Genomic DNA, 18,495 nt, shown 5'->3' with positions numbered 1-18,495 from the left:
GCGTGGAGTCTTACCCACTGGTCCACCAGGGAAGTCCCTACAAAACTTCTTTTTTGATGTTATCTTTTTAAATAATACAGCTTTTCAAGCATTAAATTTTTTTATTGCTTTTCATGATTCTCTTACTCCTTCCCTCTTTCGTTCTTAATACATATACTTTTAAAGGGGCTAACAGTGTGAAATGCATGGCAAATATTATGAAATTGCTTTGGTTTTACTGTTAACTTATTGAATTCATACAGATGTGTAATGATTCTTCATAACTGAATTGTATGTGAACATACATAGTCAACAGTTTTACAGTATTCACATTATTAATCTCCCTTCTTTTCCTTTTCTGTTGTTATTTCATGTTAGTTTTCAATACTGACCTCAAGGAGGGTTGGGAAGGATAATATGAAATGGTGTTAATTTTAATTTTTAAAATTTAGTGTTTATATATATATTTTCACTTTTCATGCTGTCTTATCTGGATGAACAAGACTTATCTGGATGAACAAGGCTTATTCTTGTTGAGGGTGCATTGCAAGGAGCATGTTGTAAATACGTTAATGATTGCTGACTTACATTTGTTTGATTTCTTCGGTACTTTCTTTGAGTGTACTGTCCATTGTTTAGGAAAAGCAAATGTTCAATAAAGTAGTCATAAAATAGGTACTTGTCTCATCCCTAAAATCCTAGTAAAGTTCTGGGTTTGGAAAGATGATTTTTTAAGCAACTGAACTACGAATGCAAAGTCTTATTTTGGTAGATACTACTCTTTGTTGCTTCTTTTTTTTTTTTTCTTTTCGATTATAGGCCTAGTTGTTTGAGATTTACATGTAACGTTGACAGTCGTGTGCAAATCATATGTATTTGGTGGCAAACCTCACTGCGTTCTGAGATGATTTTGGGGGAGCAGCAATTTAACTTAAAATAATTTAACTTAAAAGGAAATTTACAATTCTTTTACCACAAATAAGGCCTAGATTTTCAGCCTTTAAATTATGCTTAATTATAGTTTAATGGAATTGTGAACTATAAAGGAAAAAATAAAGATGTAAACACAATCTAAGTATATACGTTTTAGCCATGAGCTTTTTTGACTGAAGATATAAAAATAGAATTCAGATCTTTTAGTAGCCATGTAGTTTACGCATATGAAAGTGTAAACACTGTTATATTTGTAAACAGTGCTGTGGATGATATAAGGCACTCTTTTTTTTTTTCTTTTTTGAGACAGAATGGGGCAAATAATAAATTTTAATAAATTTGATTGGAAAAAATTAATTCATTAAAAAAAATATTAGCTGCCAAAATGAGAAGGACTCTTGATATAAGCTACTGCTCTAAAATACCTCTGAAATATGTAGGCTATTGTATTAAAATTTAGATAGTGGGGAAATATCTCATTTTTGAAAGAAATCTTTGAAAACAGACAGTATATTAATTTAATTTTAATAGTAGATTATAATCATTTTCTTTAAAAAATTGTCAGTATAGAGGAGAATTCATCTAACTTGGTAGATCCTTCTGTGTCCTTATGAGATATACTGGTGCTAAATTATGTGCACAGGAGAGGTATTGATTATTTGATATATGTTAATATAACCAATGGCCATATCAAACATTAGCCCCCAATAAGAGGGAACATGCTTTTGCACAGGTTATAATTATAATTATAAATAATAATTATTTAATTTAAACATCCTATGGCACTTAAGGCATATTTACTAATATGATGATATTCCCCGTTATATGCACTGTATATATTCAAAGGAAATTATGTTTGTCTTTATCTTGTCTTAGACAATATAAAATCATACTTAACAGACTCACTGTTGAAACAGCTGAGTTTAAGAGAATGAAAAAGCTGCTTTAAGAACCATAACTACAACTTGTTAAAATTATCTGGGGTGTTTTAACAATAAAACAGGTATTCTTTAACCCTAATCATATTCTCACTAATAAATAACCCTTGACATTGTCTTTTGAATTCAAGAAGTTTCTTAGAGCATATTCTTAAGTTGCATTTTATCAGTGTGAAATATGTATTTTGAGTCACATAAATAGTAAATGAAAAGTTGCTACAATTACTCTAAGTGCCGTTGAAGAACTAAGGGCAAAAAGACATACTTGCAAATCAAATAGCTTTGTGCACAACAGAAGGTGTATGAATTGTCTACTGTTAGGTAAGAAATCACCACAAACCCGCAGTTTTAAACACCCTGTTTGCTCTCAGCTCTGGAGCTCAGAAGTCCAGGCCTGGGAGACTGGGCTTTTGCTCCAAGTTTTTACAAGACTAAAATCAAGGTTATCAGCGAGATTCGATTCCTTTCTGGAGGCTGGTGAAGAGTCTGCCTCCGATTCATCGAGGTCTCTTGAGGTTTCAGGATAAAGCCCCCTCTTTCTCGGTACCTCTCAGCCGCCCACGTCCTGGGCACACAACCTGCTCCCTTTCCAAGGCCACCACACAGAATTCCCCCCGTTGAGTCTCTTTCACACCTGGAATTTCTAAGATCAAGAAGGGCCGGCTTCTGTTAAGGGCTCACCCTATTAGGTTAGGCTCTTCCTATAATGTAACTTCTGGTTAACTCAGAGTTAACTGTGACCATGGGGGTAATACCCCATCCTTGTCACAACTTCCACCCACTCAAGGCAGGGGCTCCTGACGCGTGACGGACATTGGGGGTCGCCTTAGAGTCTGCCTTCCAGAGCGGGAAGCAAGGTCATTGGTGTAAAATCATGGGGAGAACACGTGGAGTTGAAATACTGAGCAGGCAAGCTTGGCACTAAGGAGTCCATTGGTTAAAAAGGAATTAGGATTCACAGATCCACAGTACTGCCTATAAAACAGAGAACCAACAAGGACCCACTGTAGAGCACAGGGAACTGTACTCAGTGTCTTGTAATGACCTGTAATGGAAAAGAATCTGAAAAAAGTGGATACATATGTATGTATAACTGAATCACTTTGCTGTACACCTGAAACTAACACAATACTGTAAATCAATTATATTTCAATTTAAAAAAAGGGAAGTAGGGTATGGAAGTGAAAGAATTGAAGAGGAAAAGGCAGAAAACCATAATAGAAAGAAAAAAAAAAGAGAGAAGAAAAATGAAGTTTAGTATAAAATGTCAATGATTTAATAGGCCTTAGACAACTCTGTATTGCACAGTTTGATGGGATGTACCTAAAAGGAGTCAATAAAATGAGAATTTTTTCATATTTCTGCAAGTAACTATGCATATATTGAGATTGGATGTTGGGAAGTGGGCAAATAAAGGAAAAATGGTGCTTATAAAGTAATGATATTCTTCTCTCTGTGTAATACTGCAAATACAAAGTTCAGTCTTATGAAGCATATCTCTAAATCATGAAAACTAATGAGGTATTGGTATAGGATAATATTGTTGTCCTGATGTTATGAGTTGTCAAAGGTGAACAAAAAAACGTGTCAGGTGTTGTGCCATGCGCGTTACTTCATGTGTTCAAGGTGCAGTTTAGGACTTTTACATTGTTTCAGAAATTGAATAAAAGAGTCTTTAAAAGGTTTTGTTTTTGTTTGTTTGTTTGTTTTTTACTGGGATTTAGCAAACTTAATGGATTGGATTTTCATGGCCTGAAAAAGTGTAACTGTCTTACTTCTTAGATTTTCTTTGTGTAGGTAAACAGCTGCTCATTTTCCAAATACCAATTATGTGTTTCCTCTCATTATGAACTCTCAGTTGGGTGGATATAAGAACACTTTTGTCTCTATGCTACTGTGTGTAAAATAGATAAACAACTGGGGCCTACTGTATAGAACAGGAAACTATATTCAATATCTTGTGATGATCTATAATGGAAAAGAATCTGAAAAAAAAATATATAAGTGAATCATGTTGCTGTACCCCTGAAACACTGTAAGTCAACTATGCTTCAATAAAAAAAAGAACACTTTTGTCTCAACAAATTGTCTCAATTTGCCCGTCCCTTCGTCTCTCCCCCAACAATCTAAGCAAAAGAAAAAGATATTAATAACAATGTATTTTGGCGTTTCACCGTGTAAAAGGTTACCATGCCTAATAAACTTGGAAGCTATTTTATACTTCTCCTCTTCTAAAATTCATGTTAGCCTTTCAAAGTCACTGAGAAGTCCTGCAACATTTCTTATAATTTCATATCTTTATAGACTGCTGTTAGTTCCCTTACAACAAGAAATTGACACCATTGCTTTGACCTCATTTCTTTTTTCTTTTTTCGAGGTCATTTAAGGGTTGAAATCATTTAGTAATTACAGTTCATGGGAAACTTTGGGCTTGTATTGGTTACCTTTTTTCAGAAGTTATTTTGAAACCTATAATTTTTGAAATGTCCGTTCTAAGTGTGTGTCTATGCTTATGTTTTTACTTTCAGGAGTACAAGATCCCCAGCATGAGAGAATTATTACTGTGTCTAGTAATGGAAGTATTCACAGCCCACGGTTTCCTCATACTTATCCAAGAAATATGGTCTTGGTATGGAGATTAGTAGCAGTAGAGGAAAATGTATGGATACAGCTCACATTTGATGAGAGATTTGGGCTTGAAGACCCAGAAGATGACATATGCAAGTAAGTGATCATACTTGAAATTCCAGCAGTGTAACAACTGTTACAGTCTTTCAAGTTGCTTCATTTTGAGGCTGTGATTTAAAATGGCATCTTTTGTTCTCTTATGTTTTTCTGATGATCCAAGAAATGTACAACCTTATTTAAGCTCTGCTTCTATCTACATCTGAAAGTAATTTGAGGTAATATATGGTAAAAAAAATTACATATAGAGTAAAACAATTTATAAAGTAAGGAATAGAGAATAAAAAGCCAAGTAAAGGAATGTAGGTTGTGCCAGAGTTACCACTAGTGCCAAAACTTTTACATTTGAGCTTCCTTAGAGCCAAATCAATAAGATAAATAGTAAGCTATAAAAAGAAAGAGAAGTGTCCATGTATACATATTATGCATAGTGTCCAGTATCCATAGGTACACAAATAGATACATACATACATACACCCAGAACTAAGAGGTTTGAATATTTCATTACAAGGAAGAAGTACAACTCTGAAGGCAGAATTAGACATTTAGGCTAACATTATACTTGGCCAGGTAGAAATTTATCATAATTCTCCTGGAAGCTTTCATGAACCAAAGTCAGCTGGAGTATTTCACCCACGCAAAAGACCACCTACCGTATGTCATACAAATATTACTCTTTAAATCCTATGTGAATATTCTTGTCAAGGTTGGGTGGTCTCATGGAAGATTTTTCACTTCAGTGGCATTTGTATATCATGAAAATATTTTACTTGAGCTTCTTTGTGGGGTTCTTTATTTTCCCTTTGATATACAAGTTAAAAGAGAATTTTCTCTTTATGGTATATTGCAGATAAATATTTCAATACAGATAAGATAAACTTTATACTTGCTGTCATCACAATTTGTATCTTTAACATTTATATATAGTTACATTTTTTTTTTCAAGTTCTTCTTTCTGTGGCTATGCGTTTCAGGTTATTTTTTCCCTTACATCTCTAATTTTAGGCTTTGAGAAGGATAAGTTATTCTAGCTATTTTTGGAGATGGTGTTACTCAACCCTTCATTTTATAGATAAGCAAACAAGCCAGAGAAGTAAAGTAGCTGCCCTAGATCTCATTCATGTTTTATAACTCAACACATACTAAAATCCATTTTTCTAACCCTCGTAGAGAGATGGTTTTTCAGCACGCTGTTCTACACCTCTTGCCTTCTTTTCATATGGACGATTACATAATGTTGTAAAAACTGCAGAGGGTTTAAGGTTTGGCCCTCCTTGCAAAGTAGCAGCTTAACCTATCACAGTTTCGTGGACGCTGATTGCGGACAGGGGGCTCCCGGGTCCGAGACAAAGGACCGGTGACAGCAGTGGCTGTGACAGGAGTTCTGTTCCCACAGGTCAGTGCCAGGAGGGCCACGTGACACCTGCACGCCTGGCTGGACGTGTGACGGGACAGGCAGCGTCCTGTGTGCGTGCGTGTGTGCACGCGTGCCTGTGTGCACGCGTGTGTGTGATGCATGTGAACAGTTAGATCACAGAAGATAAACTATCGTCCAGAATGGCTAGCGTCGCCTGTGGCTCAACTTCACTCACCATGAGACTTGAGGAAAGTGACTCTTCCAGTAGTTCTGAAATCCCTTCTTTTTGTGCTTCCTTGATTTACCTTCCTATTATTCCTGCACATATAATCATTGTCTTAAGTTATTCTCTTTTTCCTCGACCTCCCGATTTTCTCTGTAATTTTACCACATGTACACATCTCCCTGTGAACTAGCCTGTAAAAATTATGTTTTGCCTCTTTTGAAGTATATATCAGTGGGATAATACAACGTGCTTACTCCTGTGACTTGATGCAGTGCGATGTTTTTCGAGTTCACGTGGGTGCAAAGAGCTTGGATCCTTTGCTTTCTGTGACGGACCGAACTCCCTTGTATAAATAGGCAACCTTTCTTATCTTTTCCGCTTTGATGAATGTCTGGCATATTTCCAGCTCTCCTTGTCCAAAAGTGCAAGAAAACTTTCTTCGAATCTATAGCTAAGATTGGTATTGCTGTCTTAAGAAATTAATATTTTCAACTTCACGAGGTAGAGTTAAATTATTCTTAAAAGTGACCAATTTACAGTTCTACCAACAATATACAAAATTTTGTTTTTCTGCATTCTCCCCAACCTTTTGATTTGGCATTCTTTTAATTCTGGGTATTAGGGTAAGTGTAGAATTGTACCTTAATGTTAATTCCTATTTGTTTCTTCTAATTACCAGTGAGCTTGAAAATTTTCATATTGTTATTGGCTACTCAGATATCCTTTGCTGTGAAATGCCTGCTCATGTCTTTTGCCCAGTTTTTACTGGGATCTTTGGCTATTTAAACTTTGGTTTCCACATTTAAGTCCTCGATTCATCTGTAATTTATCTTATCGATGTGAGGTTTTTCACTAGGGTATCCCATGGAGTCCTGATGTCATTTATTGAATAGTCACACTTTCTTCCAATGATGTGCAAAGCCAGCTAACTTACAGGTCAGATTTTTGTATCTGATCTGGCCTGTTTCTCGGTTCTCTGTTCTGTTCCTTGGGTTTACTGTGCCCCACTGTGTACCAAACTGCCCCTGTCTCAATTACTGTAGCGTTACAGAAGCTGTGTGGTGAGGAAGTCGCCTCGTGTTCCTCTCCTTTTCAAGCATTCTCACCATTTCACTTTTCAATATATGTTTTTACAAATAGGTTACCAAGTTCCTTGAAAACTCCTGTTGTGATTTTTATTGAAATAGCATTGCATGTATAGATCATTCTGGAAAGAATTGCCATCCTTATTGTAATGACCTTCCTGTCCTTGAGAACTTTATGCTTCTCCGATTATTTGGGTCTTCTTTATTGTCTGTACAGTTTTAAACTATTCTTTATAAAGATGTGATGCATCATTATTTAGATTTCTTTCTTTGGTCTCTTACTAAAATCCCTTTTTGAAAATTACATTTCTAATTGTATGTTGCTGGTATATAGAAAGGCAATCAACTTTTTAGTATCGATCTTATATCTAGCAAACTCACTAAGCTCTTTATTTTAATAATGGTTCTGGCAATTATTTTGGATTTGTGCAAAAAAAGATATGGTTCATGAAAAAGATTTCTTTCTTCCAGTCAGTTCTTTTTAGTCTTTTCTATTTCTTATTAAGTTGTTGATTGCACGAGGTGGTGTCTCTGACTTCCTGATTTTAGAGTTTGCTTCTTTAAAAAAAAATAAAGTTTAAACTTCGGAATAACTTTAGATTTACATAATGTTGCCAAGATGGTACAGTTTCCGTATTCCCAGGTTCCTCCCATGTTACGTCTTCCGTCACCACCACATATTTGCGTAACTAAGATGCCAGCATTCATACAATGCCACTCACTGAACTACACGCTTCACTCAGATGCCAGCAGTGCGGTCACTCCGTGTGCTTTTTCTGGTTCAGGATCCTTTCCAGGACGAGCCTTGCATTTAGCCCTCAAGCCTCCTTAGTCTCCTCCGATCTGTGAGTTTCTCTTTTTGGTCTTTCATGGCCTTGACAGTTTTGAAGAGAAGTGGTCAGGCAATTTGTAGAAGAGGCCTCAGTTTAGGTTCCTCAGATGTGTCCTTGTGATTACACTGAGGTTATTGGTTTGAGGGCAGGGTTCCAAATAGGTAAGCTGCTCTTCCCCTCATATGGTAGCAGAGGGTACGTACTACCAACCGCACTCATCAGATGCTGTTAGCAATAATCACTCAGGTCAGGTGGGCTTCTCATCGGGTGAGGAAGTGCATTTCCCTTCCATATGCTATTATTTGGAGGGACGTGACTAAGTCCAGTCCACGTTCTAGGAGTCAGTGATTAAGTTACACCTCCTAGAGGGGGGAATATATACATATACTATTGGGAATTCTTCAGTAAAGAAAATTTGTGCTGTTTCCTTTTCTTCCCTCCTTCCCTCCTTCCTTCGTTCCTTCCCTCCTTCCTTCCCTCCTTCCTCCCTTCCTTCCTTCCCTCCTTCCCTCCTTCCTTCCTTCCCTCCTTCCCTCCTTCCTTCGTTCCTTCCCTCCTTCCTTCGTCCCTTCCCTCCTTCCTTCCCTCCTTCCTCCCTTCCTTCCTTCCTTCCTTCCCTCCTTCCCTCCTTCCTTCCTTCCTTCCTCCCTCCCTTCCCTCCTTCCTTCTTTCCTTCCTTCCTTTCTTCCTTCCCTCCTTCCTTCGTTCCTTCCTTCCTTTATTTCTTCAATCATTTGTATCAGTATAGACTCACAGAGATTTATTTTATGCCCTGTGTTATAACGCAGTGCTATTGTTATTTACTTTGTTGTTGAAATCGTCTCATCTTTGGCCACTGGAAGTAAAAGGTTTGCTGTTAACACATCGACATTGAATATGATGATGATGAAGATTTTCTTATATTATTTGAAGTACTTTGTTTTTGTTTTGTTTTTTCTTACTTTTCTAAGAGGCCTTTTTCCCCCTTTGGGAGACATTATTTTATTTATATAATTTGGCTTTTAAAAATAAGTTACAGACATAATGACACTTTATACCTCACCATGTATCACCTAAGAACTAGGATATTTCCTTTGTGTTTTGAAAACCAGTATCACCTGCAAGAAATGTAACATTAACATGAAACTGTTACCTGATATATAGTTGATTTTCCAATGTTTCTCATGATCCCAATATGTTATCACTTCATTATTTGCTTTTTTTCATATTATGTTTTAATTCGGGAATCAATCATTGATTGAAGTTGGTTATTGTAACTCTTTTCTTGCCTTTTCTTCACTTTCATGACACTGATATTTGTGAAATATCCAGCCCGTTTGTTCTGCGGAATGTCTCTCAATTTCATTTCTGAGTGTGTCTTCATAATTAAGTCCTGCTGAAAGGTTCTGGCCAGAACGTTCTCCAGGCCATGGGCACCTCAGACCGCTCATGCTGCTCGTTTTTTTATTTATTTGAAGGTCAATTTATTTATTTATTTATTAATAAAATTTATTTATTTATTTATTTACTTATGGCTGCATTGGGCCTTCGCCGCTGCACGTAGGTGCTCCCCAGCCGCAGTGAGCGGGGGGCCGCTCCCCACCTCAGCGTGAGGGCCCCTCACCGCAGTGGCCTCTCCCGCCGCAGGCCCAGCAGCTGTGGCCCACGGGCTCTAGAGCACAGGCTCAGCAGTTGTGGCACGTGGGCTCAGTAGTTGTGGCATGTGGGCTCAGTAGTTGTGGTGCATGGGCTCTAGTGCACAGGCTCAGCAGTTGTGGCGAACGGGCTTAGTTGCTCCGCGGCATGTGGGATCTTCCCGGACCAGGGCTCGAACCCGTGTCCCCTGCATCGGCCGGTGGATTCTTAACCACTGCACCACAAGGGAAGTCCCCTGCTCACTTATTACATTTCCACGACACGAATTTGCTTTCTCAATCCAGTGTTCAATGCATCTTGCCAATTTTGATAATGTGGTATTTTTATTTTTGTCCATTTGAGGATTTTTATAACATCGATTGTTTTCTTCTTTTAAGCCACATGGGTCATATAGAAGCATATTGTTCATTTTCTACGTTAAATGCATTTTTTGTTATAGATTTCTAAATTAATTGTATTTTGGATAAAGAATATGGCCCGTTTGTCTGTGATTGTTCAAAATTTAATACTTGGCGTCACTTGCTTCAAGTTTTTCAAGTTTCCAAATGTGCTCTCGTTCCGTTACGGGTGCGGCACTGCACGTATGAACATCATGGCAAGTTTTGTAGCTGTGCTGGTCACAGCATCTGGGTCTTCCCTGATTTTGTTTTCTTCCTGGTGTAACAATTCCTGAGAGATAGGTGTCAAATACTCCTAATAGAGAATACATGTATTTATGAGTTTCACCTTGTAGGACTGTCCACAGTTTCACCTTGTAGGACTGTCCACAGTTTCACCTTGTAGGACTGTCCACTTTTGTGTTTATATGTTTTTAAATTGAGCCCGTTGGTGCAGGCAGGCTCAGAGACCTGATCTTGTTTAATCTTCATTAATGTTTTGTTTTGACTTCAAAGTATATTGTGCCTAATATTGATATAGCTGCGCCAGGTAATCGGGCTGGTTATTTGCCTGGCATTCTTTCCATTTTTTACTTTGAGCTTTCCTGTGTCCTTAGGGGTGTGTGTGTGTGTGTGTGTGTGTGTGTGTGTGTGTGTGTGTTTGTTGTCCCTTGTGAGAGGAACATGAGTAACATTAAAAAGAAAAATTCAGTTAAAAATCTTCATGTTACACTTAGGAACTTAATTTAGCACATTGGTTCTGATTATGCCTTTTTTAGATTCAGTGCAACTATTTCATTTTTCTTTTTTTTTTAATTAATTAATTTATTTTCAGCTGCATTGGGTCTTTGTTGCTGCACGTGGGTTTTCTCTAGTTGCGGCTAGCGGGGGCTACTCTTCGCTGTGGCGCGCGGGCTTCTCATTGCCGTGGCTTCTCTTGTTGCAGAGCACGGGCTCTAGGCACAGGGGCTTCAGTAGTTGTGGCACGTAGGCTCAGTAGTTGTGGCTCACGGGCTGTAGAACACAGGCTCAGTAGTTGTGGTGCACGGGCTTTGTTGTTCCGCGGCATGTGGGATCTTCCCGGACCAGGGCTCAAACCCGTGTCCCCTGCATTGGCAGGCAGATTCTTAACCACTGCGCCACCAGAGAAGCCTGCTACTATTTCTTTCATGCATTGCATTTCTACTCATTTTTCTATTTCTTCCTTTCCTTTTTTGCATTCATTGTTTGTCTTCTCATCCTATTTTTCTTTTCTACTAATTTAGAAAGTGTACATCAAGTTCTGTGTTTAAATGGCTACTTTAGAAATGCATACGGGTCTCCATATAGAAAGCTCGTTCATGTTTACCCGCCTTCCCCAATAGAAAGTTACCTGAGAACCTTTGAACTGCCCTGGAACGCTGAATCCCAGCTCTCAGCTCACTGAGCTGAGAAGACAGAGCAGAGTTTTTTGCTCACCGTGGTGACAGGGACGACCACCTTGACAGCTCGAGCAGCGTCTGGGGAGGAAAGGCAAAACCAGACTTTGTTGAGGGTTTGAACTTTGGTTTAAAATGGACTTAAAGACTTAAAATAGTCTTCGGTCTGAGACTGGACTAAGGGTTGGGCAAGAATTAGGACATAATAGTTTAGAACTGGCGGAAGCAAGGCAGGGATTTTCAGGCGTGGGTTCCGCAGCGCTGGATAGTAAACTGCTGATGCTTTGTTAAAGGAGTTGATGGTTCTTTGCAGGAAGTTCCTGTAATTAACAGTAAAGGTGTCAGCCTGGGAAAATAACGAAGACAGTAAAGTAGTCATGTTCTGTTACCATAACCACATAACTGGCTGGTTTCATCCTTCTCGCCCAAGCCGGCTTGGTTCTCACCACAGTTACTCCCATTCCTCATATATGTGAGTTTCTGAGGATTTTAGTTTTGTATTCTTTACCTTCACAAGTAAAACATGTGTCGTTATTGTTTTGTATGATCGATGTTTCTTTAGCCATCCCTACGGGCTTACTTTCGAGGCTAACGATTTCTTCTTGCACTTCAGAATTTTGGGGGTAGGATCATTTTACTTCTTTCAGTATAGTCTTTAAAAGTCTCTTAAGTGAAAGCCTGTGAATAGTAAATACTCAGGTCTTATTTATTTGAACATTTCTCTAGTTCACCTTCATTCTTGGAAGTTGTTCAGACGGGATATAGGATTTTCAGTTGTGTGTTTACGTTTCTCTCAATTCTGTGAAGACGCCGTCCACTGTCTACGGCTGTTGAGAAGTTAGTCGTCAGGTTAATTGCTGACGTATTCCTGTAGTCTCCCATCGAGGGGTACGTTTTACAGAGTGACATGTGTGGGCCGCAGGGTTGAGAGGGAAGGATGGAGCTGGGATGCAGCCCCACGCAGCTCCTGGACCACCTGTGGCCCATTAACTGCCCATCCCCACCCCGCCCTCGCACCCACTGGAGGCTCCGCAGGTGCCCGCAGGGCCCAGAGCATAGTCACCTCACTGAAATATTGGTTCCTTTTATTGTCTATCCTCCAGAGAATTCTCTTATTTTCCTCACGGTTCAGTATTGCATGAAACACAAAGGTTTTCTTGTACTCATTTGTTCAGCAATTTTTGTTGTAACGTACCAAGAGGAGTTTCTCTGCCTAACTTTGTCCACCATGTGGCTGGAAGCTACACTGTTTCAAGCAAAACCAAGTTCCTCCTGACAAGACTTAGTGTTCTCAAGTTCAAGTTTAAAGTTGATTTTTAAAAATGGCCAGAAGGACTCTTTTCCATGACAAGGCTGGAGAACTTAAATACAGATGTGTCCCCGATAAGATGCATCTTCGGAATTTAAGCTGCCCCAGTGTCAATATTTTCTCAAGTCTGAAACATGGAAGAGTCTAGAAAATGTGATTCACTGTTTTAGCGGCATCTTCAAAAGAGGGCAGACTCGAGTGAGATGTTTGACTTTTACCCCCGTGGCCTTGCTGGCTTCTCAAATCATCTTTTATAAAGAAACAGACAGAGGGAGTTGTGTTTTTATGCTGTGAGGTTGACATTATTACAAAGAGCAAAACAAGTCAGAGGCAAGTTTGGTTTTGTTGCTTTTCCGGCCTGAGAAGATGTGCAGGCAACGTGGTGGAGGGTATTGGTGTGGGACAGGAATGGAAGAATGGGGTGTGTTTGTGTGTGTGTGTGTGTTTGTGTGTGTACACACATTGGTGTAAAAAGGGCTGAAATATGTCTTGTTTTTCAGTGTTCTCTGTGCACGTGTGACTCGTGTGTGACATACGATGTGCTTAAGAGGGCACGTTTTAGTGGAAAAGTCTTAATTTTTTTTTTGTTTGCTCCTCTCTGACATAAATAAATGTACTTATTATATATTATATTTTACAAAGAGAAAGACCATAAATGACAGTGTGTGGAAAAGAATGGACTGTTCAGTAGTGCTTCTGTATAACTGAATCACTTTGCTGTACAGCGGAAATTAACACAACATTGTAAATCAACTCTGCCTCAGTTTAAAAAAAATAAAATAGTGCCTCTTTTTCACCAAAACAGCTGAGTTTCTTTTGGAGGACATGCTGTCTCGGTTCCTGCGTGGAAAACGTTGAATGATAGAAATGCTAAATCTGCTAGGCGAAAGCAACACATTTTTTAATACTTGGAATTGAAGATGATCAAAACTGTTAGTTTTTCTTCCAAATGAAGAAAATCTTTTGGACATGGTCCTCCCTTCCTGCTGTTTATCGTAGAATTAATGTGGCCTTGGTTTTTGCTCGTGTATTTACTGTAAGTCCAGTGGGCACTTGCTGAGCCCCATGGGGGTGCGGGGAGACAGTGGTGAAGAGCAGTGGTCTCTGCCCTCGAGTAACTCAGAGTCTGGTCAGAAGCAGACAAGTAAACAGACAATTAAAATAGAAAGGCCACAGGTCCCAGAAGACGGTAAGTAGAGAGTACAGTTATGACTGTAACTGATTGTGTTTAGATTGCTTTGTTGACCATTTTCTAATTCAGACTATAACTGCGTATCTTACCAGCAACAGCCTATAAATAATTGTTATTAATTTATTGTGGAGAAATGGGGGGGCACAAATTAACCCTCCCACGCACCCTCCCACACAGACCTCAGAAACTCAAATACTCATTTTCTGTGTTTCCCTCTAGTAGATGTAACTTTCAAGTCTAGGATAGATTTCTTATATCAATTTTACAATGACAGTGCAAGCTCTAGGAGATTAAATTTTAAGGAAAAAGTTATTTTGTGGAAAGGAATAAAGATATTTCTTAGTTCTTTTGCCATACAACTGAAAAAAAGACAGTATTATTGAGCTGCTAATGACCTTGGAGACCCATAAGTTCATCCTAAGAATTGATTTTTCAAGCAAAATGTTTTCGTGAGCCCCTTAAAATAGTGAAGGGAAGGATAAGGCGGCATTAGACACTATTTGGCATAAATGATCTTAAATTTTATCCCTGGAATGTCCAAAGGCATCCCGTGAAGCCCCAGCCTGAGTCTGCAGAACTGCGGCTCAGAACATGTAGCTGGGTGTGGGCCTCTCACTCAGCGTTCCAGTTCTGTTCAGGACGGCAAGAAAAGCTTAGGTGAGACAGAAAGCTCAGTGCATCTTGAAGGTGCCCTGTGGGAGCCTTGCTGTGAGACCAGAGGACTTGTGCCTGGTGTGACAGGTGACAGCGTGGCAACTTGCTTCGCGTCCACCTCAACCACTGGCAAGGGGTAGGGGGCCCAGGTGGGCTTGGGGCATTTATTATCCGTCCCCGAGACCTTCCTGAAGGGCCTGTCTGTGCCAGGCATATGCAGGCTGGTTGCCGACACAGGTCACTGGTGTTTTAGGGCAGAAGGGGAGGGAGCACAGGAGGAGGCCGTGAGGGCAAAGGTAGGGTCTCCTCCAGCGCCTGTCACAACTAGGAAGTGATGAGTGATGATTCAGAAGGATGGAGACACAATGCGTGTTCCGCCTCGAAGAATAGTTGAGACGTCAGTACCGACCAGCACCTATCAGGTACTCAGTAAGAGCCAGCTAACATAAAAGGATAGGTGGGTTAGAGGGGGAGAATGTGTGAATGATGATTTCCCCTGGAGCGCGTGATGCCGTCAAGGTGAGGCTGTCCCGGTGGGCAGGGTCCAACCGTGAGCCCCCAGGGATCGATTTGCTCTCCCTTCTTCTGCTCTCGGAAGCTGAGGGTCTTCTTGCAGAAGAGAACATGGACCAGTCTATAGTTTACCAAGAAAATACCTCCAGAAGCCATGCAAAATGGATTGGAGAAGAATTCAAAGGCACTTAGTTGAAGGAATTGTGTTATTTTCAGACACAAAACTCTTCCATGAGAGATTTCCTCAGACCTACCCTTGGCCAATTATTTTCTGCCTGATCTAATAACAGATCTGCCTCTCTTCCGTTCTCCTCCTTCCTTGTTAAAGCTCCGTGTGAGTGGAGGGGCCGCTGAGGGGCGGTGTGCCCATGCACGTGAGCGCAAAGAAGGACAGATACCATATGATGTCACTTGTGTGCGGAATTGAACACAAATGGTGCAGATGACCTTGTCTACGAAACAGAAACAGACTCAGACACAGAGAACAGACGTATAGTTGCCGGGGAAGGGGGGGAGGGATAAACTGGGAGATTGGGATTGACAGATACACACTGCTATATATAAAACAGATAACTAGTGAGCACAGGGAAGTCTACTCAATACTCCGCAAGAACCTATATGGGAAGAGAATCTAAAAAAGAGTAGATGTATGTATATCTATAATTGATTCACTTCGCTGTACATCTGAAACTAACACGACATTGTAAATCAATTGTACTCCAATAAAATTTTTTTAAAAAAAGAAAGAACCTCTACAGTGGGATCAATGCTTTGTATTTCAAAGCTACGTTCCCCTTTGCCCCAGGGCATAAGTTTGGGGAGGAACAAAACGACCGATTTCAACATTGCCGACAATAGAAATATTTATATTAAAGACAAACCAGGGAATTGCTTAGAATGTTAAATGGCCCCTCTGTTATAGAGAAGAGATGGCCTTCCTCACTTCTCCACGGGTTAAGCCAGGCCTCCGTGGGCCCAGAGGAGAGCCGCAATACAAACCAGTATTGCGTAGAGTCTGGGGATACTACTGCAATTCTGCTACAGGTGTGCCAGGACAGAAGACATGTCCCTAATAGGTAATGGCTTCGATTGAAAGATAGTGGGATTCATGCAAGAAAGAGTAACTTTAAGATCCTTTTAGCTTCAAGTAACCAACTGAAAAAGGACATGTTTGGATCTGTCCCTGAACATTTCAGGGATGGGCTTCATCCAGGTTTTGAATGATGCCACCAACTCTGTCTCCTTCTCTGCTTCCATAGACTCGCTTCCTTGTGGTGGACTTCACTCTCAATTTGTCTTCATAAAATCGCAGAGGAAACCAGACAGGTGCCAAGATTTTAGCATTTGCAATCTTCGAAGGAGACAGGAACTCTTCCTGCAAACATTTTTGGAAGAGTTTCTTTTTGTTTTGTAACTTCATTGAAGTATAGTTGGTTTACAATGTTGTGTTAGTTTCTGCTGTACAGCAAAGTGACTCAGTTATATATATATTCTTTTCATGTTCTTTCCCATGATGGTTTATCACAGGGTATTGAATGTAGTTCCCTGTGCTCTACAGCAGGACCTTGTTGTTTATCCATCCTGTATGTATAATGGTTCGCATCTGCTAACCCCAAACTCCCAATCCATCCCTCCCCCTTGGCAACCACACGTCTGCTTGGAAGAGTTTTGACTGGCCTGCTTTGAGCCAAGTATCCATCCCTGGACCAGTTACTATAGGGGGAGCTGGGAGCAGGTGTTACCATGCTTGGCAAGATTTGGGTTCCTTGCCCATCCTGAAGTTAAGTGATGGTTTGTATTGCTGGAGAAATGGTTCCTGAAAGCCAAACTTTCCCTTTCCATCAGAAAGAGGAAGAAGTGCCGATGGTGCAGAAATAACCGTCTCCACTCTTGGTGTCAAGACCCAAAAGGAGTTACGTGCAGCTTTCAAACGTACACTCATTGCTTTCCCCTCCTCCACTTCTGGCCAGAATAAAATTCTATTTAGAGTGAAGGTTTTACTAGAGCCCTTTCCAGCTGCACTTGAGTATAGTGAGCTTGATGGCATAATTTATAGTTTTGTTATCCTTTGACCTCTGTAGCAATTACTTTTGTAACTTTAAAAAAAAAAAATCATTCCCAAGAGGGCTTAAAATGAAGGGTAGGGACCTGACCAAGTCTGAGATCAAGGGACTGTGCCCTTGGCTAATGAGATGTTTTGATTTTATGTTTTGAAATGTTCAAAATCAACATTCCAGCAGAGAAGGAATGAATCCCGTAACTCCCGGAACCCGTGCCGGTCTCCCCGTGCTTATCTGTCTCCAGCCCTGTCTGTACCTTTGTCCCCGTCGTATCCCCCCTTTTACCCCCAGCACCTCCCTCTCTTCTTGGCTTTCCTTCCCCCCATCTTCCCCGTTTATTGCCCAGTTATTACTTTCCTGCGGTTATTCAGCAAGATTCTGACTGTTTGCACTCCATGAGGATTCGGGGCATATCTCAGTGCCCTTCTCTGTGCCAAGCCTTTACTTTCAGTTCCTGCCATGTCTTCCCTTGGGGTGATGATGCCACCTCCTGTTTGTCCAACTGGCACAGCGACTTACACATGGATAACTTCTGCGACCAACGAAACGCCCGTGTTCCCAGCTAGCTAGCTAGTTATCCATCTATATAATTTTACCCCCAAAGAAAAACCAAGCAAGAGCAATACAGCACCAATCATTAAGAATCAAAGACTTCTACATATGCAAGTCTTAAATATACTGCCCAGGCCTTTCTTTTCTCGGCTTATTCAATATTTTCTGTAGTTGTATCTCCAGTATTAAAGTATTAGTATCTTTTTGCTGTTTGAGCTTTCAAATGGCACACTTTCCTCAATTCCCCTGGCCATGACTCTTGGGGAGCTAGGCTGTGCTCAGCTCTCTTTAGGGTACAGACTGCTTTCTAAAGAAGCAGTCTTTAAATAGGCCACCTCCTTTGGCTTTCATAGGACAGGGAGATGCTGACTGAGGTTTTATTTCTAATTCATTCATGGAATTATTTCTAAGTATTATTTGATTTCCCCTCTAAGGTTTTTGCCAGAATGAAAGGATTATTGTTTTGCTATGCAGTTAACAGAGGTTAAATTAAGGTATTTCACAAAACCCTCTGAAGTTAAGCTTAAAAGATTTCATTGTACCTAATTCACATGTGAAGGTAGAAGGGAGACGTTAAGGACCCCTTCCCAGCTTCCTTGGCCATGTTGGTTGTGCTTACACCTCTGTTTTCAGCAGAAGGAATGATGTGAATATTACCTCCTGGACCATGAACATGATATGAATAGTACATGGATGTGAACATTATGATGATATGAATAGTATTGGGTTGGCCAAAAAGTTCTTTCGGG

The 18,495-nt window shown here is 40.1% G+C and overlaps 1 protein-coding gene across 3 annotated transcripts in view; it reads left to right on the top strand.

The window, feature by feature from the left end:
• The window catches only part of PDGFC (platelet derived growth factor C), a 219,344-nt gene that overhangs the window by 123,514 nt on the left and 77,335 nt on the right, over positions 1-18,495 (top strand). For all 3 annotated transcript variants that reach the window (XM_059922334.1, XM_059922333.1, XM_059922335.1), the window contains exon 2: positions 4,379-4,574. In XM_059922334.1, the coding sequence (XP_059778317.1) occupies positions 4,379-4,574 (196 nt within the window). The remainder of the gene's footprint in view (positions 1-4,378; positions 4,575-18,495) is intronic.

The sequence above is a fragment of the Balaenoptera ricei genome, chromosome 5 (genome assembly GCF_028023285.1).
Source record: "Balaenoptera ricei isolate mBalRic1 chromosome 5, mBalRic1.hap2, whole genome shotgun sequence".
NCBI lineage: Eukaryota > Metazoa > Chordata > Mammalia > Artiodactyla > Balaenopteridae > Balaenoptera > Balaenoptera ricei.
This window is presented reverse-complemented; position numbering and strand designations above follow the sequence as displayed.